At 36.1% G+C, this 24059-nt stretch overlaps 2 protein-coding genes and 3 pseudogenes across 2 annotated transcripts; all 5 read left to right on the top strand.

Moving 5' to 3' along the window:
* The first annotated feature begins 1924 nt into the window (after positions 1-1924).
* LOC113691445 (flavonol 3-O-glucosyltransferase F3GT2-like) lies at positions 1925-5149 on the top strand (annotated as a pseudogene).
* Positions 5150-5811: 662 nt separating this feature from the next.
* Positions 5812-8900, top strand: LOC113697600 (kaempferol 3-O-beta-D-galactosyltransferase-like). Its single transcript, XM_027217282.2, has 2 exons — positions 5812-6449; positions 7807-8900. Exons 1-2 carry the CDS (start codon positions 5951-5953, stop codon positions 8679-8681), a joined length of 1374 nt encoding a protein of 457 aa, XP_027073083.2. The 5' UTR covers positions 5812-5950; the 3' UTR covers positions 8682-8900.
* Positions 8901-10634: 1734 nt separating this feature from the next.
* LOC113692937 (anthocyanidin 3-O-glucosyltransferase 7-like) lies at positions 10635-11808 on the top strand (annotated as a pseudogene).
* A 2699-nt stretch (positions 11809-14507) lies between these two features.
* LOC113694480 (kaempferol 3-O-beta-D-galactosyltransferase-like) lies at positions 14508-17750 on the top strand. Its single transcript, XM_027213293.2, has 2 exons — positions 14508-15127; positions 16687-17750. Exons 1-2 carry the CDS (start codon positions 14629-14631, stop codon positions 17559-17561), a joined length of 1374 nt encoding a protein of 457 aa, XP_027069094.1. The 5' UTR covers positions 14508-14628; the 3' UTR covers positions 17562-17750.
* Positions 17751-20108: 2358 nt separating this feature from the next.
* LOC113694596 (protein DETOXIFICATION 16-like) lies at positions 20109-24010 on the top strand (annotated as a pseudogene).
* The last annotated feature ends 49 nt before the right edge of the window (positions 24011-24059 follow it).

Raw genomic sequence — 24059 nt, 5'->3', positions numbered from 1 at the left:
ATCCAATCACCTCAATTTGAGTTAGTGAAGATATTAACCAAGACTCAAAAAGCACGGTATCCTATTTGAATCCCTCATCCGTACTTAAAATATTTAGGAAAACAAATAAAAACTAGTTTCAAACAGAACTCAAGGCACTTGAACTATCCAACTCAAATCATGATAAGTGAGTCCAAATCAAATAGGGCATTGCAGAATACGGATTGAAACTTTAAAAAAAATCAAAAGCACCAAATCGGCTTCACATCCTCAATATCAAAGATAGTTCTGGCGGTGGATTATTTGATTTGTAGCCAAAGCCCAGCCAAGTGACTGACTGGTAGACTGGTAGTTGATGCATTGCAACAAACATTCTGCCATTTCCTAAGCTACTGATAAAATTGAAAAGAAAAAAGAAAAATGCATTTCTACTTCACCATCCCATATTGAGGTGTTTACATTTCCTTTTTGGCACGCATAGCTAAGCATTTGGACCAATCTTCAATTTGGCATTAATTTTTAAACTATAAAAGTACTAAAGCATGCAACTCTTTGAACCAATTAAATGACAAAACTTATACATGCAACCCAAATAGAAAAAACTTTGGTTTGAATATTCTACAGCTCGACTTAAGACCCAAACACTTATAGTTAATATTAGCTTGACAGGTGTGTTGTTTCTGGTTTTTTAGTTGGTAGGTTCCGTGATTTGTTTTAGCCTTTTAGTTGGTAGTTTGGACATGATTATGGCCTTTTGCTTGAGTTGTATCATCACGGGTTTCGTTCAGGACGGGGCTCTCTTGGTGTGTCAATTGTATAGCCTCTGTTTTTCTGCGTGCAAGTTGTCTCCAGCCGCAGAAATTAAGAAAAGCTGTTGCCTCTTTCTTCCGTTGATTTTCTGCGCTTTCTTGATTGACGGGTACCATATATGGTAGACTGGTAGCCGATGCATTGCAACAACCGAACCGCGTCCTCTTACTAATATGAAAAATTGGGTGGATAAATATGGAGAAGATGCCAACCTAATACGTTGTGACTTTTTATTGTTACTTCCCATGGTTCAAAGTCGCGGTCACGGTCGCGGTCGCGGTCACGGTCGCGCTCGCGGTCGCGGCTTGGAACGTTTCACATCGGTCTCGGCATATCGGTCACGGTCTCGGTGAGACGCAAATTTTAAAGAATTTAATATTCTAAAAATTGTTAATAATATAAAAAAAGTATGTTAAACAAAAATAATAAAAAATAGCCAAAGAAATGGCCGAATCAATCCATCGCGGTGTAACTCGGCCGATTTCTCGTCTTGACTCGGGATAACTCGGAGTGACTCGGTGTGACTCGGCCGAGTCAATCCGTCGCGGTGACGTCTCGGCCGATTTCTCGGCGAGATGAGTATCTCGGTCTCGATTCGTCGCGGTTTCGTCTCGGACTAGGCCGAGACGGTGACGACTCGGCCGAGTCGTCTCGGTCTCGGCCGAGTCTTCGAACCATGCTTCCCACACACCACCTATGGTGTACTTCATATTCTTTTCACGTTTCCATACTTACCGGATGGTTACAACAGTTCTAAATCTCCATATGGGCCCATATCTTATTAATGTCACCACTATTAAATTGTTCATCTATCGTCTACGCAATTACCTTTTTGGATCAAGAGCCTCACGAGTTGATTATTGTCTATAATTGAAATCGGCTCGTGTAATTTTTATGACACTTGGTATAAATTAGTACAATTTTAGTGTAATCACCAATTTAACTACTGTATGAGTTGATAAATTCAAATTTACACTCAAATTATACGAGTTCCATCAAAAGTTACAAAAAATAATATGAACCTGTTTGAAGTGGACAGAACTGAACGACCCCTTTCACCATATGGAAACAGTCGTACTGTCTCCATCACCGAACGATCCTTAACTATTAGTCTATTACTTGCTCCTTCACTCCAATGTTCGAGGGGAGGAAAATCTACTATTTATACCGTTCAAGTTCAGGGGAAGCCTAAGATTCCTACCATTTGCTACACTTCTGATAAAACAAAGAAGCATGTTTACTTCATCATTCCATGTCGCTGTATTTACATTTCCTTTTGGAACACATGCTGCTCCGCTACTCCATCTTGTACGTGGACTAGCTGCCTTGGCACCGCATGTGAAGTTTTCATTCTTTGGCACCTCTGAATCCAACAACTCAATCTTTTCGGGTTCGAAACCATTTGAGTTTGATAATATTAAGCCTTACAACGTCTGGGATGGCATCCCTGACGCCCATGTTTTAACTGGAAATAAGCATTTGGAAGCCATGGGGCTTTTCATTAAGGCAACACCTGATAATTTTGTCAAGGCTGTGAAGGAGGCAGAGGAGGATGTTGGTATCAAAATTAGCTGATGCTTTCCTTTGGTTTGCCTGTGATCTAGCAGAGCAAATTGGTGTGCCTTGGGTACCATTTTGGACTGCTACATCTTGCTCTTTATCTGCTCATTTGTACACGGATGAGATTAGACACCTACTTGCTGCAACTGGTACCCTCTAGTCTGTTGGGTAAATTGTAAAGGACTAGCAAATATTGTAACAAGAATTGGCTTCAAATCGTGATAGAAATCACTTTCCTTTAGGCTTTATTTGTCCGGTATAACGTGCAATAACCTTGGACAAATATCCTTTAGGATAAGATGAAGTTTGTTTGTCTTAAACTCTTGCACAAAGCAAGACAAACCCTTTGTGAACTAAGGAGTGCTTTTGAGAGAGTATAGAATAGTAGGAAAGTGATTTTCTGCAGCAAACCACTCTCTACTTGGCCTCTTTATATAGGAAGATTGTTTGGGAAACAAAAGACCCCATTAAACACTTGTATGAATAGATTCAAAGTATTGTGTATGAATAGATTCAAAGTATTGTGTACACATTCATGCACTTTAATTCATGCATCTCATGATCATTTAGATCAAAACATGAATCTATCCTTTCATTCAATAATTCCCATATACATGAATACATTTATAAATGAATGTACATTTTAGAAACATTCACAATACTATACATGTACCAAAAATTAATGAATATACATTAATTACATGTATGTACATCATACAAATTTTGAAAAGTTTCCAACAATCTAGTCTCTATATAATTGTCTTTAGTAAAAAAAAATCTAGGAAAAACAACAGAACAAGTCTTTTACATTGGCATCTTAATTTATCTTTAGAAAATTTATACTTGAGCTATCTTCATTCTTCACAACACCAGCTTAGAATAGCCGTCAAAGAGCTATTTTTGTCACACGAAACTCTTTTGTTTTTTTGTCTTTTAAATAACGCAATCAACTGTACCAAATAAACCAACAAAACGGATTATGTGCTTATTTTGGTATGTATCATCCAGCGGCAGGCAGGGTGTCCTACCCATGGGGGCTGTCGCCCCTTAACTTTTCAGAAAATTCATTTTAGCCAATATAATTTTGTAGAATTTTACTTTTGACTCCTTGCCGTGTCCCTTAAAAAGATTTTAGTACTTAACTAAATTTTTTAGAGTTCCTTGTGTTATTACTTTTCCACAGAGGATTTCTTCTTTTAAGCATTGGTAGAATTCTACCATTGGTGTAACTCTTGCCCTGTTCATTCTTTTTGCCTAGGCAAAACTCCTCCAATTGATTTAGTCGCTACTACGAAATTTTTGCCACTTCGTCATCATTCTTTAAGATCAACCGAAACTAAAAATTTTAAAATTCTTTTTAGTAATTATAAGCAGCAAAACCATAATTAGCATCCAATTTGCTCCATCTTTACATTTTGTGGGAACAATAAGTAAGATGGGGAAGAATAGCCACACAATAATTGGGAAATTTATTAACTATCGCCATAATGTGTAACTTATAAAGTCTGAAAGCTAATATGGCTGACACTGTTTTTGTAAAAAACAATTCCTTTGTTCCATTTGAAAGCCCTATGGCAAAGCAAGAAAAAATGCATAAATCGTGTTTAATTTGACTTGGGGTATATTTTGTCTTATGAATTTATCGTACCTTGTTCAACAAAAATGAAATGTATGCAATTCACAACATTACTTTGTCTATGTTCAACCAAAATGCAGAGGAAAGAGACCAGACTCTTGAGTTGATCCCCGGATTGCAAGGAATAAAGATCAATGACTTGCCCAACGAAGTTCTCATGGATAATCAAGAATCACCATTGGCTCATATGGTCTACAACATGGCATTGAATCTTCAGCGAGCAACTGCTGTTGTGATCAACTCCTTCGAAGAGATAGATCCAGCCATCACAACTGATCGCAAGTCCAAGTTCAAAAAAATTCCTCAACGTTGGCTCTTCACCCTTGATTTCAACCTCAAAAAAATCGACTTCAACTGATGAGAATGATGAATGCCTATCGTGGTTGGACAAGCAAGACTCTGCATCAGTCGTGTACATTAGCTTTGGCACGGTAATGAGTCCGCCCCTTGATGAAATGGTAGCTTTAGCTGAGGCTCTGGAAGCTATTAAGGTTCCATTTCTGTGGTCATTGAGGGACCATGCTAGGAAGCTTTTGCCAGATGGATTTATCGATCGAGCAAGCAAGAGTCATGGTAAATTTGTTGCATGGGTTCCTCAGGTGCTAGTCTTGGCACATTCTGCAATTGGAGTATTTGTAACACATTGTGGCTGGAATTCTATTCTGGAGAGTATTTCACATGGGGTGCCTATGATATGTAGGCCATATTTTGGCGATCAAAAATTGAACAGTTGGAAGGTACAAGATGGATGGAGAATTGGTTTGAAAATTGAAGGAGGCGTATTTACCAAGAATGGAACAATCAGTGCCATACAACATATTTTGTCCAGTGACAAGGGTAAAACAATCGGAGAGAATGTTCAAGAGCTTAGAGCAAAAGCCTCGGATGCTGTTAAACCAAATGGTAGTTCGACAAGAAATTTTGAAGAATTATTTGAGGTAGTAACAAAGTCTTGAGTGCAATGTGTTGCAAGCACGCCTACTCCATGTAGCCCATTTACAGTAAGTATGCTCGCTTATTCATTCAAGAATTGCGAGCTGATTTTATGGTTTTTTGTTTAGGTGTAGGAAAATTTATTCTTCCGTAATTTTCATTTTTATTAAAGCCTCTCCTTCTACCATATAGTAAGGACTGAAGAAGCAATGTAATTGAGGTGATTAATATGGTCTCAAATTCTTTAGACTTTATAAGCAACTAGAATTTTTTTGGGGTCTAAATAAGCAGTTAGAAGTTAACAGTTGGGATTTGGGAATTGAAAAAAAAAAAAAAAAGAATTGATATGCAATCGGCCTAATAGAAATCATTGAAAGGCAGGCCCGGGTGCGGCAATGTCCAAAACAACACCATAAGCATTGATTGAACTCTTGATTGGAACTTCGGACTGGAAAGTGGGTGGATGAAGTGCATTTGCAAACCCTGCAGATGATGTTTCTCATTGATTGGAATTTCGGATTAGGGGTTGAAACCTCAGCAACGTGTCTAGTGCATGGCGTTTCCTCCTACCAACCTCTCTTCAAACTTACTCAACCCGAATATGAAAGAGCAAACCTCCTTAAAATCTTCAACTACTAGGCTACTCATGCATAATAAGCGTTTGAATTGGCTATCTACCCTCCTTTAATTTATATGAAAGGGAAAAATGACGTACGCCCTTTTAATGTTGAAAGAAAAGACTTGCTGTATAAAAGTGGTTTTTTCTGAAACACAATAATAATATGTGTGCAGATCACTACATTGTACAAACATTAACAATTAGCTACTAAGACCAAAATTAATCACTACAAGTTAAATTGCATGAATAATTTTTTATTCTAATTGTGGTCATAAAGAGCAAGAGTAGGAAAAAGGTGTGGAAGAAATTCTACCTTCGTACCGCTATATACGTAACTCTAATCTCTGCTACATTCGACGCATAATTGCTCAAACCTATAGACTGCGAGCAAAAATTATCACTGCCCTTGGAAAATGACTAACATAAGTTCCTCAAGCCAAAAACATGTTGCGGTTCTTGCATTCCCCTTTGCGACTCATGCAGGCCTTCTCCTAGGACTCATAAGTAGGCTAGCAAAAGCTGCCCCAAATGTAACGTTTTCCTTTTTAAGCACAGCCAAATCCAATGCTTCCCTATTCTCATCATCATCAAACATTGGTGATGATAACGTTAAGGCCTATGATGTCCCGAATGGGGTGCCTGATGGCTATGTTTTCGCTGGCAGGCCAATGGAGGATATTGATCTTTTCTTGAAAGTGGCACCGGAGAATTTTAGGAGAGCTATGGAGGCAGCTGAAAGGGATACTAGAAGGAGGGTCAGCTGCGTGGTAGCGGATGCTTTTCTCTGGTTTTCCTCTGAGATCGCGGAGAAAAAGGGGGTTTCTTGGGTGCCCGTTTGGACATCTGCAGCAGGGTCTCTGTCCATTCATTTCTACACGGAACTCATGAGGCAAACTCTTGGCACTGGAGATGGTACCATTCTTTTAATTACTCTGTGTATTTCCTTGGTCATTATGATTATGAGCATGGATTATGAGCATGATCAATCAGTTCATCAGTAAACGTACGTAGCAATTAATTAATTATGTTATTCAAGACTCTAGAAGGTTAATTAATGGTAGCAGAAGGTTAGAACACGAAAACTGATCAATCGACCTCTGCTCGGCATCTTAGTTTGATAATCTATGGTTGCCACCTGGTTAATGGTTAATTAGGTCGGTCTTGTACTTGCATTGTCTTAATGGTGTTTTTTCTCAATGTTGCGAAAGACAAACAACGTAAAAGTAATCAAAATGGGTGACATATTTGATGATTGTTCTTTTCTGGCAGTCAACTATCACCGTCATCTTTTGTTAGTTTTTGATGCACATCTTATCTAACTTGACAAGAAAACGGCAAAATTAAGCCGATCAAAATTGTTACGAGTCATACCTAGTTCATAAATCCCCATTTCATTACCTAAATATTTCAATAGGCTCAGTTTTGTATATCAATCAATACTTTTTGTTAGTTTTCGATGCATATTTTTATCTTACTTGACAAGAAAATCACAAAATTATCTCCTTTTGGACCCTGTTTGGGTGTTCTGAGTGAAAAGAGTAGATGGTACCCGTGACAATAGAAAAGACTTGATCAAATTATCTCCTTTTGTCACGACTGGACAATTGCTGATATCTATTAATATCTTTTCTAATACTTTTGGGTGAAAAAAGAAAGAATTCTTTTCATCGAGTGTTTTTCTTCTTTATATCTCAACAGATGTGAGGTCATAAATTTGCTTTTAACCTGTAGTATTTCATTGTCTCTCCATTTTTGGTTGCACCTGGCTGAAAAGGATTTTCATTAACTACTCAATTATATCTCTTTTCTTGGAAATTCCTCTATCATTTCCCGAATAAAAGTCCTAGAAAAGACAAAAAGTGTCATTCTTTTTATCCCTTTTCTTTTCCTTTTTGCAGTCTCGATACTCGGCTTAAAGTTGTTTGTGTTACTTACTGAATTAAGATGACGTCCAATTACTGAATTACTATGTGTTTAGGGTTCTAAGCCACCGTACCCTTTGTAGTGTGAAAAAAAAATATGTTACCACAAATTCAAATACATGGTGGAAATTTGTCAACTTGGAAAATCATAACAGATTAGTTCTTTCATCGCAAAATGATCTTAGTTTGACTAGAAATGAATTTTGATAAAGGGCTTAGTCTCAACTGATTTTAAGATATGATTTTAGATTGTGATTTGAAAAATCTATTTTGTTGTGTTTTCAGCTGCTTGTGACGTAAGAGTTGTAATAGAGGGTGACATTCTATGCCTCGTTATGATCTTTTAGGCATAGCTGGACGTGAAGATGAACTTGTTAAATTCATTCCTGGATTTTCTGAAGTTCGGCTTGGCGATTTGCCTAGTGGAGTAGTCTGTGGGGACATGGAATCCCCATTCTCAGTCATGCTCTATAAGATGGGACAAACCCTACCCCGAGCAAATGCTTTGCCAATTAACTCCTTCGAAGAATTAGACCCCCCAGTCATTGAAGATCTAAAATCCAAGTTCAAGAATGTCCTCAATGTTGGCCCCTTCAACTTGACATCTCCACCTCCATTGGCTAATATCTCGGACGTGCACGGCTGCATTCCATGGCTAGACAAGCAAAAACTAGGATCTGTCGTATACATTGGCTTTGGAACAATGGCAACTCCTCCGGCCCACGAGCTAAAAGCATTGGCTGAAGCATTAGAAGCAAGTAATACTCCATTTCTTTGGTCGCTTAAGGACAATTTTAAGTCCAATTTGCCAGATGGATTCTTGGAAAGGACAAATGTCATTGGGAAAATTGTACCATGGGCTCCTCAGGTGCAAGTTTTAGCTCATCATTCCATTGGAGCTTTTGTAAATCACTCTGGATGGAATTCAGTGCTGGAAAGTATATCTGCTGGTGTTCCAATTATTTGTAGGCCATTTTTTGGTGATCATCAGTTGAATTCTTGGATGGTGGAAAAGATTTGGAAAATCGGGGTGAGAATCGAAGGTGGTTCGTTTACAAAAGATGCAACAGCTCTAGCTCTTGAACTAGTTTTGTCAAGTGCAAAAGGGAAGAAGTTGAAGGAACACATTTTAACCTACAAAGAGCTTGCTCTGAAGGCTGTAGGACCAAATGGGAGATCTACTAAGAATTTCGAAATTTTGGTAGAGATGATCACCAATTGACTAAACCCTTGAGCTATGAAGGTAAGGAAGTTGGTGGGGAGTCCGGGAGTTTTCGTTTAGGAAATTGAGGGACATGTATTAAAGTTTTTCGTACAATAGTTTCTGCTAAGATGTTGTGTTTAATTACGGGGATTGCTCTAGCTATGTCCATCTTCAATAATTGCTGGTGATGAAGTTTGTATATACTGCTGTACTAATAAAATGATTAATCTTGTATTATTGGAGATTGGAACATAAAACTTAATGCTACTCTCAAGTAGAATGTTAGGGTAAAGGGATAAGCCAGAAAGATCCATCAATTGAACAGATAAGAATGCATAAAGCCAGACTATATCTTCTATCCCTCACCCGATAGCTTTGGGAGACTAGACGGCTGATTCTGTATACGATCTTTCCTTTTGCTTGTGTATTTCCTTGTGGGGTTGTGACTTGTGAAAGGAACCCAGGCCAACTTGGGGAACAAAATCTTTATTTTCTTCAAGGTTATTCTTCAAAATTCTCGAGGACGTAAATCAAGAATTTATAACACGAGGAAAGGACAGCACCCAAAGAAAGAAAAAAGGTTTACAGACTACCAAAGAACATCGACTTCCAAAGGATTTTTGTAAAAATCAACTTCTTCTTTCTTCTTTGGGGGATTTTTTTTTTCATTTTTTTGGTGGTGGGGAACAAATATCGCGAAGTGTTTTGAGGAAATAATGGGCTTGCATTGCAGGATTTGGACAGATTTTCGTTCCAGTCTCATGCTTTTCATTTTCTTAACATTAAAAAAAAAAAGACAATGTTTGCTTGCGGAAGTTTCAAAGACGTACATTATATTTACATATTTGATGAATGTAAAAAATGGGAATTTTTGTGAATTCTTAAATCACTTCAATCAGTAGATTGTCACACGTTTAGAGAATCAGGACAGGCAAAACCTCTGTACCTTACAAATTGGTCATGAAGAGCAGTATCTTGCAGCCGACTTTGTCAATCCAGTTAGTTTTAGAGAGATATCTGACTAATAGCTTCCCTTTTTCAGTTATGGACAATCATGTTATCCGGAGAAACAAGAGATAAAGCAGAGCAAATAAACCTAAAGTGTAAAAGGGCCAGATAGTGCTTTCAAAATGTACTGAAATCATGCATGCAGCCCCCTCCACCCTCTGGACGGAATTATACCTGTCATCCTCGGATTGAAGAAGCTTTCTCCTAAGTGGGAAAGTTGGGTAAAATATATGATCTCAACTCAATTGAATAAAACGTGGTTATTTTTTGCATTCTCATAACCTGAGAATCAACTCAAAATACATAGCATTTACTTCGTTAGAAAGATAAATTTTCTAAGCCCTACATACTACAGAGTCACTTTTGACAATCAGAACCAAAGTATAGGGAATTGGATAAACATACTTCAGATTTTTCATGTTTTTGTCATTTTCTCCATAAGATATTTTGCATTTCTCAACCCTCCTGTCAAATTAGGTCAGTATATACACATGATTTTTTATTTTATTTTTCAAAACCTAGGTTAGCATGCATTCATTCCATCGCAAATCTAATGTTTGTTATCAGTCAGCATATGCCATGTTTTTTAGAGTTCTTTGTGTTATTACTTTTCCACAGAGGATTTCTTCTTTTAAGCATTGGTAGAATTCTACTATTGGTGTAACTCTTGCCCTGTTTATTCTTTTTTGCCTAGAAAAAACTCCTCCAGTTGACTTAGCCGGTACTACGAAAGTTTTTTGCCACTTCGTCAACATTCTTTAAGATCAACAGAAACTAAAAATTTTAAAATTCTTTTTAGTAAATATAAGCAGCGAAACCATAATCAAGCATCCAATTTGCTCCATCTTTACATTTTGTGGGAACAATAAGTAAGATGGGGAAGAATAGCCATACAACAATTGGGAAATTTATTAACTATCGCCATAGTGTGTAACATATAACATCTGAAATCTAATATGGTTGACACTGTTTTTGTAAAAAACAATTCCTTTGTTCCATTTGAAAGCCCTATGGCAAAGCAAGAAAAAAATACATAAATCGTGTTTAATTTGACTTGGGGTATATTTTGTCTCATGAATTTATCGCACCTTGTTCAACAAAAATGAAATGTATGCAATTCACAACATTGCTTTGTCTATGTTCAACCAAAATGCCGAGGAAAGAGACCAGACTCTTGAGTTGATCCCCGGATTGCAAGGAATAAAGATCAATGACTTGCCCAACGAAGTTCTCATGGATAATCAAGAATCACCATTGGCTCATATGGTCTACAACATGGCATTGAATCTTCAGCGAGCAACTGCTGTTGTGATCAACTCCTTCGAAGAGATAGATCCAGCCATCACAACTGATCTCAAGTCCAAGTTCAAAAAATTCCTCAACGTTAGCTCTTCACCCTTAATTTCAACCTCAAAAAAATCGACTTCAACTGATGAGAATGATGAATGCCTATCGTGGTTGGACAAGCAAGACTCTGCATCAGTCGTGTACATTAGCTTTGGCACGGTAACGAGTCCGCCCCTTGATGAAATGGTAGCTTTAGCTGAGGCTCTGGAAGCTATTAAGGTTCCCATTTCTGTGGTCATTGAGGGACCATGCTAGGAAGCTTTTGCCAGATGGATTTATGGATCGAGCAAGCAAGAGTCATGGTATATTTGTTGCATGGGCTCCTCAGGTGCAAGTCTTGGCACATCCTGCAATTGGCGTATTTGTAACACATTGTGGCTGGAATTCTATTCTGGAGAGTATTTCACATGGGGTGGCTATAATATGTAGGCCATATTTTGGCGATCAAAAATTGAACAGTTGGAAGGTACAAGATGGATGGAGAATTGGTTTGAAAATTGAAGGAGGGGTATTTACCAAGAATGGAACAATCAATGCCATACAACATATTTTGTCCAGTGACAAGGGTAAAACAATCAGAGAGAATGTTCAAGAGCTTAGAGCAAAAGCCTCGGATGCTGTTAAACCAAATGGAAGTTCGACAAGAAATTTTGAAGAATTATTTCAGGTAATAACAAAGTCTTGAGTGCAATGTGTTGCAAGCATGCCTAGTCCATGTAGCCCATTTACAGTAAGTATGCTCGCTTATTCATTCAAGAATTGCGAGCTGATTTTATGGTTTTGTGTTTAGGTGTAGAAAAATTTATTCTCCAGTAATTTTCATTTTTACTAGTAATAGTTCACGTGCAAAAATTTTTTAGATACTAGTATAGTTTCATTTTTAGATACTGGTAAAAATTTTTTTACTAGTATATTATTCTTTAGATACTAAATTTTTTTTTTGAAAATTTGATCATCAGCATCATAATATAGTATTTTTATGCTATTTTTTTTAAAACTAGTTACTTTTAAAAATTTTATTAAATGAAAAGAGACAGAAAACATTCTAATGTAGTTGTCCTGAGGATTGAATTTGGAATCATGAAGCAAACACTTTTTGATTTATAGCTTGAGCTCTAACATATCAACTATTGATAATATCATTTTTACCAAAATTATTGTATATTTATGATTCTATTGCATATAAACCATAATCATCACAATTTTTTTTATAAACGAACAATATAATTAAGTTAGAAAAATAAACATACATATAATTTGAATTCTTTCATTTCTTTGTATTATGTTAATTTTATTTCTGCCAATAATAGGGTATAAATGATCCACCACGTAAAGTTTTTTTGGCTTGCACATTCTGACAATTAAAATTTTATAGATAGAGATAGTTGGAGTTTTTCTATTTTTCTTTTCTTTTATTCATATTATTTGCAAAATATCCAATGCAAAGCAAAAGCAAAAAGTATACTTTTTTCATATGAGCACAATATTTTTGGTTTCAGTATCAGCTTTTTTGATGATCACGGAATTGGAACGAGAATTGTGGCTAATTAACAATTTTAATATTAATTTTTTGTCTACTGCAGTGTTTTATTTTTTAATTTCCAACTTTTAATCCATAGCCACTATCATTATGATCAATTATTGGAATGCACTAAATCTGTCTAATGACAATTGTCACCATAAATGAAATTTACTTAATTTAAAAAATTTCATTTCATAACCATTTCCATTATTCCTAATATTACAATACAATAAATATATGTAATCATTAGAAAGATAAGGGTATTTTGGACATCACCAAAAACAATTTGGATATGATCATTTTCATTTTATCATTCTTCATTTTAAATTTACTCTTATTATGATTCTTATTTTATCCCTGGAGATGGCTTCTGACTTGATGGATGAATTTGGTTTGTTCAAACTAATACAAATGAAGCATTACTATATTATTGTCGATAATAATGTTTGTCTTCCCCTGGATATCAATAATTTGGATGTTGTCTTTGATATTATTATATTCTACTTTTTTAATTCATTTGTTATTTACTTTACGTCATTTTATAATAGTTTTCAATTTTTTTCAAAATTTCTTGTTTTGATCGGTTGCTATTAATGATAATAGTGGTTTGTATGGTGCTCTTTCAGATTTTTTTTTTCAGTTTAATATTGCTATTTTAGTTATAAAGGTATCATCATTTTTTGTATATTGAAATTCCATTGGGTGCAACATAAAAAATTCTTCATATTGGTAAAAAGTGCATAATTGTAAATACTCATGATATTTGCATAAAGATATGCATATGAATAAGGATTCTCTTCTCCTTGTATGTTTCTCTATTTTCTAGAGAGTATCTATTTCTTGAAATTAATTTTTTTTACAATCTCAACTACTTACTAATGAGAAATTTTTCATGCTTCAATTAAAAAATTTTGATATGTATAATAATTGGAGATAGAGTCCAAGAGTAGATAAATAGTTTTTAATGAGCAATTTTTAATTATAATTACCAATAGTATTAAGATGTAATCGATTGGAGTGTTTTATTTCTTTTAATTAGTGCCACATTAAAATGCAATAATTCTAATTAAAAGACATGAGGGTAATTTAGGAATAACAAAAATTAAGATAAAAAAGTGCCTATACTTACACTCCCTAATATCAAGATTTATACTTTTTATATAGTAATGATAATGATTAAAGCCTTTCCTTCTACCATATATATAGTAAGGACTAAGGAAGCAATGTAATTGAGGTGATTAATATGGTCTCAAATGCTTTAGACTTTATAAGCAACCACAAATTTTTTTTTTGGGGTCTAGATAAGCAATTAGAAGTTAATAGTTGAAAAAAAAAAAAGAATTGATATGCAATGGGCCTAATAGAAACCATTGAAAGGCGGGCCTGGGTGCGGCATTGTCCAAAACAACACCACAAACATTTTACTCTTGACTGGAACTTCTGACTGGAAAGTACGCGGATGAAATGCATTTGCAAACCCTGTAGATGATGTTTCTCATTGACTGGAATTTCGGATTAGGGGTTGAAACCTCACCAACGTGTCTAACGCATGGCGTTTCCTCCTACCAACCTCTCTTCAAAGTTCAAACCTCCTTATCAAAGAACAAACCTCCTTAAAGTCTTCGAATTATCCCCCCGAATAAATATGAAAGAACAAACCTCCTTACAGTCTTCGAATACTAGGCTACTCATGCATAATAAGCGTTTGAATTGCCCATCTACCCTCCTTCAATTTTGTTATGAAAGGAAAAAATGGCGTACACCCTTTTAATGTTGAAAGAAAAGACATTGCTGTATAAAAGTGGTTTTTTCTGAAACACTTAATAATTTGCGTACAGATAACTGCATTGTACAAGCATTAAAAATTAGCTACTAAGGCCAAAATTAATCGCTACAAGTTAAATTGCATGAATTTTAAAAAAATATATATATTCTAATTGTGGTCATAAAGGACAAGAGTGGGAAAAAGGTGTGGAAGAAAGTCTACCTTCGTACCGCTATATATGTCACTCTTAACCTCTGCTAAATTCGACACATAATTGCTTAAACCTATAGACTGCGAGCAAAAATCATCGCTGCCCTCGGAAAATGAGTAACAAAAGTTCTTCAAGCCAAAAACATGTTGCGGTTCTTGCATTCCCCTTTGCGAGTCATGCAGGCGTTCTCCTAGGACTCTTAAGTAGGCTAGCAAAAGCTGCCCCAAATGTAACGTTTTCCTTTTTCAGCACAGCCAAATCCAATGCTTCCCTATTCTCATCATCATCAAACATTGATGATGATAACATTAAGGCCTATGATGTCCCGGATGGGGTGCCTGATGGCTATGTTTTCGCTGGCAGGCCATTGGAGGATATTGATCTTTTCTTGAAAGTGGCACCGGAGAATTTTAGGAGAGCTGTGGAGGCAGCTGAACGGGACACTGGAAGGAGGGTCAGCTGCGTGATAGCGGATGCTTTTCTCTGGTTTTCCTGTGAGATCGCGGAGGCAAACGGGGTTTCTTGGGTGCCCGTTTGGACATCTGAACCAAGGTCTCTGTCCATTCATTTCTACACTGAACTCATCAGGCAAACTCTTGGCACTGGAAATGGTACCATTCTTTTAATTACTCTCTGTATTCCCTTGGTCATTATGTTTGTGAACATGATCAATCAGTTCATCAGTTAATGTACCTAGGAATTAATTAATCATGTTATTCAAGACTCTAGAAGGTTAATTAATGGTGGCAGAAGGTTAGAACATGAACACTGATTAATTAAGATAACTTAGTTTGATTATCTATGGTTGCCACCTGGTTAATTTGGTCGGCCTTGTACTTGCATTGTCCTAATGTTGTTTTTTCCTTGTCTAAATGTAACAACTAATTACACTTACCAGAGATCAATGTTGAATTAGATAAAGACGAACAACGTATCACCGTTTTTTTTTCGTTTGTTTTCGATGCATATTTTATCTAACTTGACAAGAAAATGAGAAAATTGTTTCGAGTCATATCTAGCCCATAAATCCCCACTTTATTATCTAAATATTTCAATAGGCTCAGTTTTGCATATCCATCAATCCTTTTTGTCAGGCCCTGTTTGATAAATGAAATTTTTAGGTGTTTGTTTAAAATTTTATTATAACTTTTTATAGAATTTGTAAAAAAAAATTTTATGATGCCTTTTCTTTTCTTTTTCTTTCTTTCTATTTTCTTTTCTTTCCTCTCTTCTTCTCCCTCACCTCACCACTGATCTTACTCTGCCTTGCTGAAACTTCCACCGGTGACCGGCGTCGGCTACAATTGACATTTTTTTAATTTTTTTCTCTCTCCCCCTCTTCTCCTTTCTTCTCTCTCCCTCTCCTCCCCCTTTCTTTCCTCCTCCCCTCCCCTCTCCCTCCCCACACCACTCTCCCCCTCCCTTCCCTGTGCGATCTAGTCACTGTGCAGGAGAAAGGAGGAGAGAGGAGGAAGGAGGAGAGGGTGAGAAAGAAGGAGAAGGGGAGGAGAGAGAGAGAGAGGAAAGAAAAAGAAAAAAAGAAAAAGGAGACGCCGGCCAGCACGGGTCGCGCTAGAGGTGGTGGTAGACTGGTAGGTTTAGGTAAAGGAGGAAGAACAAGAGAGGAAGGAAGGTAATTTTTTGTATGTTTTAGGATATTTTAAAGTTTGTATTTTAAAAATTTTGAGATGGTGGTAGGTTTAGGTAAGGGAGGAAGAACAAGAGAGGAAGGAAGGTAATTTTTTGTATGTTTTAGGATATTTTAAAGTTTGTATTTTAAAAATTTTGAAATTTTTTTTTAAAATTACTATAGTTAAAGTTGTTAAAAAATTTGTAGGAAAAAAATTTGGCAAAAAACTCCTTTCCAAATAGGCCCTTTGTTTTCAATGCATATTTTTATCTAACTTGACAAGAAAACCACAAAATTATCTCCTTTTGGATCCTGTTTGATTGTTTCGAATGAAGAGAGTAGATAGTATCCGTGAAAATAGAAGAAACTTGATCAAATTATCTCCTTTTGTTACGACTGGACAAATGCTTATTCTCAACTGATCTTAAGATATGATTTTAGATTGTGATTTTGAAAAATCTATTTTGTTGTGTTTTAACTGCTTGTGACATGAGAGTTGTAGTTGGGGGTGACATTCTATGCCTCTTCATGATCTTACAGGTATAGCTGGACGTGAAGATGAACTTGTTAAATTCATTCCTGGATTTTCTGAAGTTCGGCTTGGCGATTTGCCTAGTGGAGTAGTCTGTGGGGACTTGGAATCCCCAGTCTCAGTCATGCTCTATAAGATGGGACAAATCCTACCCCGAGCAAATGCTTTGCCAATTAACTCCTTCGAAGAATTAGACCCCCCAGTCATTGAAGATCTAAAATCCAAGTTCAAGAATGTCCTCAATGTTGGCCCCTTCAACTTGACATCTCCACCTCCATTGGCTAATATCTCGGACGTGCACGGCTGCATTCCATGGCTAGACAAGCAAAAACTAGGATCTGTCGTATACATTGGCTTTGGAACAGTGGCAACTCCTCCGGCCCACGAGCTAAAAGCATTGGCTGAAGCATTAGAAGCAAGTAATACTCCATTTCTTTGGTCGCTTAAGGACAACTTTAAGTCCAATTTGCCAGATGGATTCTTGGAAAGGACAAATGTCATTGGGAAAATTGTACCATGGGCTCCTCAGGCGCAAGTTTTAGCTCATCATTCCATTGGAGCTTTTGTAAATCACTCTGGATGGAGTTCAGTGCTGGAAAGCATATCTGCTGGTGTTCCAATTATTTGTAGGCCGTTTTTGGGTGATCAACAATTGAATTCTTGGATGGTGGAAAAGATTTGGAAAATCGGAGTGAGAATCGAAGGTGGTTCGTTTACAAAAGATGCAACAACTTTAGCTCTTGAGCTAGTTTTGTCAAATGAAAAAGGGAAGAAGTTGAAGGAACAGATTTTAACTTACAAAGAGCTTGCTCTGAAGGCTGTAGGACCAAATGGGAGCTCTACTAAGAATTTCGAAATTTTGGTAGAGATGATCGCCAAGTGACTAAACCCTTGAGTTATGAAGGTAAGGAAGTCGGTGGGGGTCCGGGAGTTTTCGTTTAGGAAATTGAGGGTGTTGGTTTTTTGGGGCATAAACTTAGTCACAACTAACAATACTTTAGTGTTGCAAAAATAATGCTTGCAAAAGACTTGTCCGAAACTAGAAAATGAGCTTATGTTGTTGATTCATCAACTCACTATTTATAGTGATGACAAATAACAAACTAACAAAACACCGATCTAATAATTATCAAAAAAATCTCAACAAAACATAATTTTCTACTAGCAAATTTTAATTAAGATGTTTGTTAACAAATCAACGTGATCTTTGGTTCGCAAATATCCTAACAATAAAATTTATTTAATTACTAACTAAATTATTAAAATAACAAACATAATCTGATCAAATATGTAGGAAAAGTTGGTATATCTCAATACTTCTTCTTGCTACTTTTACTGCAGATTTTCAATTGCCTTCTCAAATTTTTGAATCTTGTTTTGAACAAAACTTTTGTAAGAAGCTTCGCAATTGACGATTAGCCTTGTAACAAATTTCTTCTTTTGGATTTTTATGCAAGTTAAAGATTATTCTTGCAACCAACCACTTCTTTTGTTTTCTCATGCCAAACTCCAAATAAAAGATGGCTTTTTTAGATATACCTAAATAATTTTCTCATAGGTTCAAAGTGAAACAACATTCTATGATATTTGAACTTATACACAAAATATGAAATTTTGCATGATTGGTCATAAATTTTGTCATCACCATTAAAATTTGTAGACTCAAAAACAGCAATATTATAATCTTGATAAATATTAGGAATCAATTTCATGCCTCCTGACTTATCAATGATCTTCTCTTGAATTTTTTTAGGATATGAATTCTTGATTTCATTATACTCCACTTCAGAATTATTAAAATCTGACCAATTCATAGTGAAACTTTTTCTTTGCATTTTAATTGAGAATACTTTATTCTCAATCAAATCATAAGCCATCATCCTTGTGAAGACGATAACAAAAATATGATATGTGAACGCCGGTCTTGGATCTCTATCTAATTGCGATTGTGCGGTCTCTAATGTATGTATCCATCGGTTCTTAAAATACTGGAGATGCAAAATTTGTCTCCACTATATCCCATAGATCATTAACTACCAAATAATTCCAAAATTTAATGGCCCAAATTTGGTAAATTTTACCACTAAAGTTAACACATTTGACAAAAAGTTCTTTCCTTCCATAGATTTGAACTTATAAAGGATTCTCACGAATGCACTCACTCTAAAAAAACAACACAGGCATTAAGATATAGGCTCTATTACCACTTTGTTGATTTTTTGGGGTATAAATTTAGTAATAACACCTTAGTGTTGCAAAAATAATGGCTCACAAAAGACTTGTATGAAACTAGAAAATAAGATTATGTTATTCATTCGTTAACTTACTATTTATAGTAATTACATGTAACAAACTAACAAAGTATCTACCTAACAATTATCCAAAAAAATCTCAACAAAATATAATCTTCTACTAGCAAATCTTAGCTAAAATATTTGTTAACAAACTAATATAATTTTTGGTTAACAAATATCCTAACAACAAAATTTATTTAATTACTAAACTAAAATATTGTAATACCAAACGCAATTTAGTCAAATTGTAGGAAAAGTTGGCATATCTCAAATTCTCAACAGAGGAACATGTATTAAAGTTTTTCGTACAATAGTTTCTGCTAAGATGTTGTGTTTAATTACGGGGATTGCTCTAGCTATGTCCATCTTCAATAATAATTGCTGGTGATGAAGTTTGTATATACTCCTGTACTAATAAAATGATTAAGCTTCTATTATTGGAGATTGGCACATAAAACTTAATGCTACTCTCAAGTAGAATGGTAGGGTGAAGGGATAAGCCAGAAAGATCCATCAATGGTGAGAATTGAACAGATAAGAATGCATAAAGCCAGACTATATCTTCTATCCCTCACCTAATAGCTAGCTTTGGGAGACTAGACGGCTGATTCTGTATACGATCTTTCCTTTTGCTTGTGTATTTGCTTGTGGGGTTGTGACTTGTGAAAGGAACCCAGGCCAACTTGGGGAACAAAATCTTTATTTTCTTCAAGGTTATTCTTCAAAATTCTCGAGGACGTAAATCAAGAATTTATAACACGAGGAAAGGACAGTACCCAAAGAAAGAAAAAAGGTTTACAGACTACCAAAGAACATCGACTTCCAAAGGATTTTTGTAAAAATCAACTTCTTCTTTCTTCTTTGGGGGATTTTTTTTTTTCATTTTTTTTGGTGGTGGGGAACAAATATCGCGAAGTGTTTTGAGGAAATAATGGGCTTGCATTGCAGGATTTGGACTGATTTTCGTTCCAGTCTCATGCTTTTCATTTTCTTAACATTAAAAAAAAAAAAGACAATGTTTGCTTGCGGAAGTTTCAAAGACAGGCATTATATTTACATATTTGATGAATGTAAAAAATGGGAATTTTTGTGAATTCTTAAATCACTTCAATCAGTAGATTGTCACACGTTTAGAGAATCAGGACAGGCAAAACCTCTGTACCTTACAAATTGGTCATGAAGAGCAGTATCTTGCAGCCGACTTTGTCAATCCAGTTAGTTTTAGAGAGATATCTGACTAATAGCTTCCCTTTTTCAGTTATGGACAATCATGTTATCCGGAGAAACAAGAGATAAAGCAGAGCAAATAAACCTAAAGTGTAAAAGGGCCAGATAGTGCTTTCAAAATGTACTGAAATCATGCATGCAGCCCCCTCCACCCTCTGGACGGAATTATACCTGTCATCCTCGGATTGAAGAAGCTTTCTCCTAAGTGGGAAAGTTGGGTAAAATATATGATCTCAACTCAATTGAATAAAACGTGGTTATTTTTTGCATTCTCATAACCTGAGAATCAACTCAAAATACATAGCATTTACCGCGTTAGAAAGATAAATTTTCTAAGCCCTACATACTACAGAGTCACTTTTGACAATCATAACCAAAGTCTAGGGAATTGGATAAACATACTTCAGATTTTTCATGTTTTTGTCATTTTCTCCATAAGATATTTTGCATTCCTGTCATCTTGTATAAATATCTATTCACTGGTTTGTTGATGTTGAGTCAGTACGTGAACACTTCAGTTGATTTTCAGCAACAAGTTCTACCATCTCATTGAGTATCCTGTGCAAACAATCATATACTTCGAAAAAATGGACAGGAAAGAAGGAGATGTAGACCTGGAAAGTTCACTGATTCATAATTCAGAGAAAAATGTGTTCCAATCCAGGGGAAAGTGCAATGAGGTTATCCTTGAAGTGAAGAAGCAGTTGGCTTTAGCAGGTCCTCTTATAATGGTCAACCTCCTAATATATTCCCTGCAAATGATCTCAATAATGTTTGTTGGTCATCTTGGAGAGCTAGCTCTCTCCGGTGCTTCAATGGCTACTGCATTTACTTCAGTGACTGGTTTTAGTTTGTTGGTAAGCTAGATTTGCATATGATTGGTTTATAACTGATGCTGATTTTTACATTGATAAACCTTTCGAGTTCTCAATGAAATATAAAAGAGTTGATGCCTTCTAAGGTTTTTGTGAAGTGCACTTGTACTTTGTTGGGATATCATCTGTTCCTTCTTTCTTTCTTTCTTTCTTTTTTTTTTTTAAAAAAAATTGTCCGTATCATCTGTCTACTCCCAGACTCCTGGTATTTGATGAGACATGAATCAAATGTATTAAATTCAAGCACTAGTTGCCTAGGCTAAGTGTTTTGTTTTTACCAGCATTCTCGGCACAACTACCTATATGTTGATAGAGTTCAAAGCCAGGATTTCTAAAATCACCACCAGCAGGACTTTTCCTTTAAATGCAAGATGTAACTGTCAAGACTATATGAGGCAAACGCAGTTTCTTAACTTAAAAAGAGTATCAGCATGATAAAGAAAAGTCCATGTGCTTGATGAGAAATTTTAATGAGATATTTTGAAGAAATTTCCTCCAATTAAACAGTTTTAGAATTTAGACATGAATGCTTGCAGCATTAGATTCTCTTGTCCGCTGACATCTTGTAGCTCTGGTATTCCAATATCAACTTCATGTAATGAGCACTAATGGTGGCCTCAGTCTCTCAGTAACAGACTGCAGGATGTAAGAATGGTTAATTGATATAAGCTGCCGTCTATCTGAAAACTATCAAGATTACAATGATGTCAGCCAAACATTCAAACAGCAGTACCACTATCCGTGCTTGAATTGTTTGTATTCTAATTAATACCAATTTTCCTTTCTGATCCATTCTCTGTTTTGCTTTCCAAGTAGACAGGGATGGGAAGTGCGTTGGATACATTTTGTGGTCAGTCATATGGAGCTAAACAATATCACATGCTTGGCATTCATCTGCAAGGGGCCATGGCTGTCCTTCTCCTGGTTACGTTTCCTCTGGCATATATTTGGTCCAATACTGGATGCATTCTCAGATTCCTGGGGCAAGATCCACAAATATCAAGAGAGGCAGGAACCTATGCTCGTTTTATGATTCCCTCCATCTTTGCTTATGCGCTCCTGCAGTGCCATGTTAGATTTTTGCAATCACAAAAGAATGTCCTTCCAATGATGATGTGCGCTGGAATCACAACTCTGCTGCATACCTTCAACTGCTGGTTTTTAGTCTTTAAGTCTGGCCTTGGAAGTAAGGGAGCTGCTTTGGCCAATGCTGTCTCTTATTGGATCAATTTATTGTTGTTAGCAATATATGTGAGGGTATCCCCATCCTGCAAGGAGACTTGGAAAGGATTTTCCAAGGAGTCACTGCATGATGTTCCGAAATTCCTCAAGTTAGCCATTCCTTCTGCTGTTATGATCTGGTAATCCAGGTTTCTGCAGTTTTCTTTCAATCCCCACTTTCAACTTCCTTTTCTTTGTCTTATCGTTCATAGTAGATGCTATGCTTGACAGCTTGCAGCATAAGAGTCTCAAATGAACTAGGTGCTGGAAGACCACATACAGCTCAATTAGCAGCATGGACCGCACTATTCATGATTTCTATAGAAGGCACTTTGGCAGCAGGCATCATGATTTTGGGGCGTAATATATGGGGCTACTGTTACAGCTCAGAAGAAAAGGTTGTCAGATATGTTGGAGAAATGTTACTTTTGATTGCAGGATCCCATTTTCTAGATGGCCTTCAATCTGTGCTTTCAGGTCTGTCAACACTCTTTTAGACAGCTTGCGCCGCGTGGTATTCTGAACTTCAAATGGAGTCAAACTTTCAAGAACCATCCTCTGCTTCCAGCAGAAAGAAAAAAAATTAGAAATGTCAAAGTCATATGAATAATAATAGCAATTGAAAGAGTTGTCAACTTCTCTTTTCAAATTTCATGCAAAATGTAGTTGAATCTGATTTCCTGCTCCAGAAAAGTCTCTTTATCTGAACAGCCCATTATCAGGTCTCCGCTGACAAACTTTGGACATAGGAGTTTTGGATGATATAGCAAAGATAGATTGGACAGTATTATTTATATGACTTCAAAGAATATGATAGTAAATAGAACGTAAGCACCACAAACTTATCAGCTAAGGTGATAAAATTTAATTTCCAGGCGCTGCTCGTGGATGTGGTAGGCAAAAGATTGCTGCAATTGTTAATGTGGGAGCTTATTATTTACTTGGACTTCCTTCTGGTCTACTATTAGCCTTTGTCTATCATGTTGGGGGAAAGGTAGCATCTCTTTCTTATGCTTTATCCACCTTTTTTTTTTCCACCAATGTTGCGAAATTCATACTACAGTCTTATATGAACATCAAGTATTTTAACCTGTTATCCCAAAAATGATGCTTAGGGACTATGGATGGGTATTATGGTGGCTCTTTTTGCACATGCACTCTTTCTTTTGGTTATAACTCTGAGAACTGACTGGGAGAAAGAGGTATGACAACTTACCCTTACTAAAAGTTCCATGAGCTATGACCAAAAAAATTCTGCAAGTTTTGCCCTATTTTTTTTTTTTTCCCTGACACTGTAGGCCAAGAAGGCTACACAGAGGGTGCATTGCTCTCCGATTGTCAAAGAAGTTTCATAAGGAAAATTAGAAGAAATTGAAAGAAAAAAAAGAAGAAGAAATGCAAAGAATGGTCTTCATATCCAGATTATTTCTGTAACTACAAATGTTGGAAGTCAATCTCTGACGTACAAATATGCACTTACTAAGCCAATCTTTTATGTCAATCTGTGGTGCAAAAATCTACAAATTCTATATGTCTATCTACCCAGTCATGTGTAGAAGAACTCAATTGTATTTTCTCCTTTTGGTTCAGACGAAATAGGAAGATGGACATAAAAAACCAATTATTCTGTGTCTTACTAGAACAAGTAATGAAGGCTGTTGTATGAAACATCTGTCAGAGTACTTTATGTGATATGTAACTCTGATGTTTTGCGACACTTGCGTAAAGACTCGAACTAAGGTATGCCCTACGATCTCAGACTAA

The sequence above is a fragment of the Coffea arabica genome, chromosome 6e (genome assembly GCF_036785885.1).
Source record: "Coffea arabica cultivar ET-39 chromosome 6e, Coffea Arabica ET-39 HiFi, whole genome shotgun sequence".
NCBI lineage: Eukaryota > Viridiplantae > Streptophyta > Magnoliopsida > Gentianales > Rubiaceae > Coffea > Coffea arabica.
This window is presented reverse-complemented; position numbering and strand designations above follow the sequence as displayed.

Excerpts from the sequence above, each read along its gene's own strand:
- LOC113697600 (XM_027217282.2), top strand. The coding sequence starts at position 5,951 with ATGACTAACATAAGTTCCTCAAGCCAAAAACATGTTGCGGTTCTTGCA. Across the intron at positions 6,450-7,806 it reads AACTCTTGGCACTGGAGATG|GCATAGCTGGACGTGAAGAT; the intron begins GTACCATTCTTT and ends ATGATCTTTTAG.
- LOC113694480 (XM_027213293.2), top strand. The coding sequence starts at position 14,629 with ATGAGTAACAAAAGTTCTTCAAGCCAAAAACATGTTGCGGTTCTTGCA. Across the intron at positions 15,128-16,686 it reads AACTCTTGGCACTGGAAATG|GTATAGCTGGACGTGAAGAT; the intron begins GTACCATTCTTT and ends ATGATCTTACAG.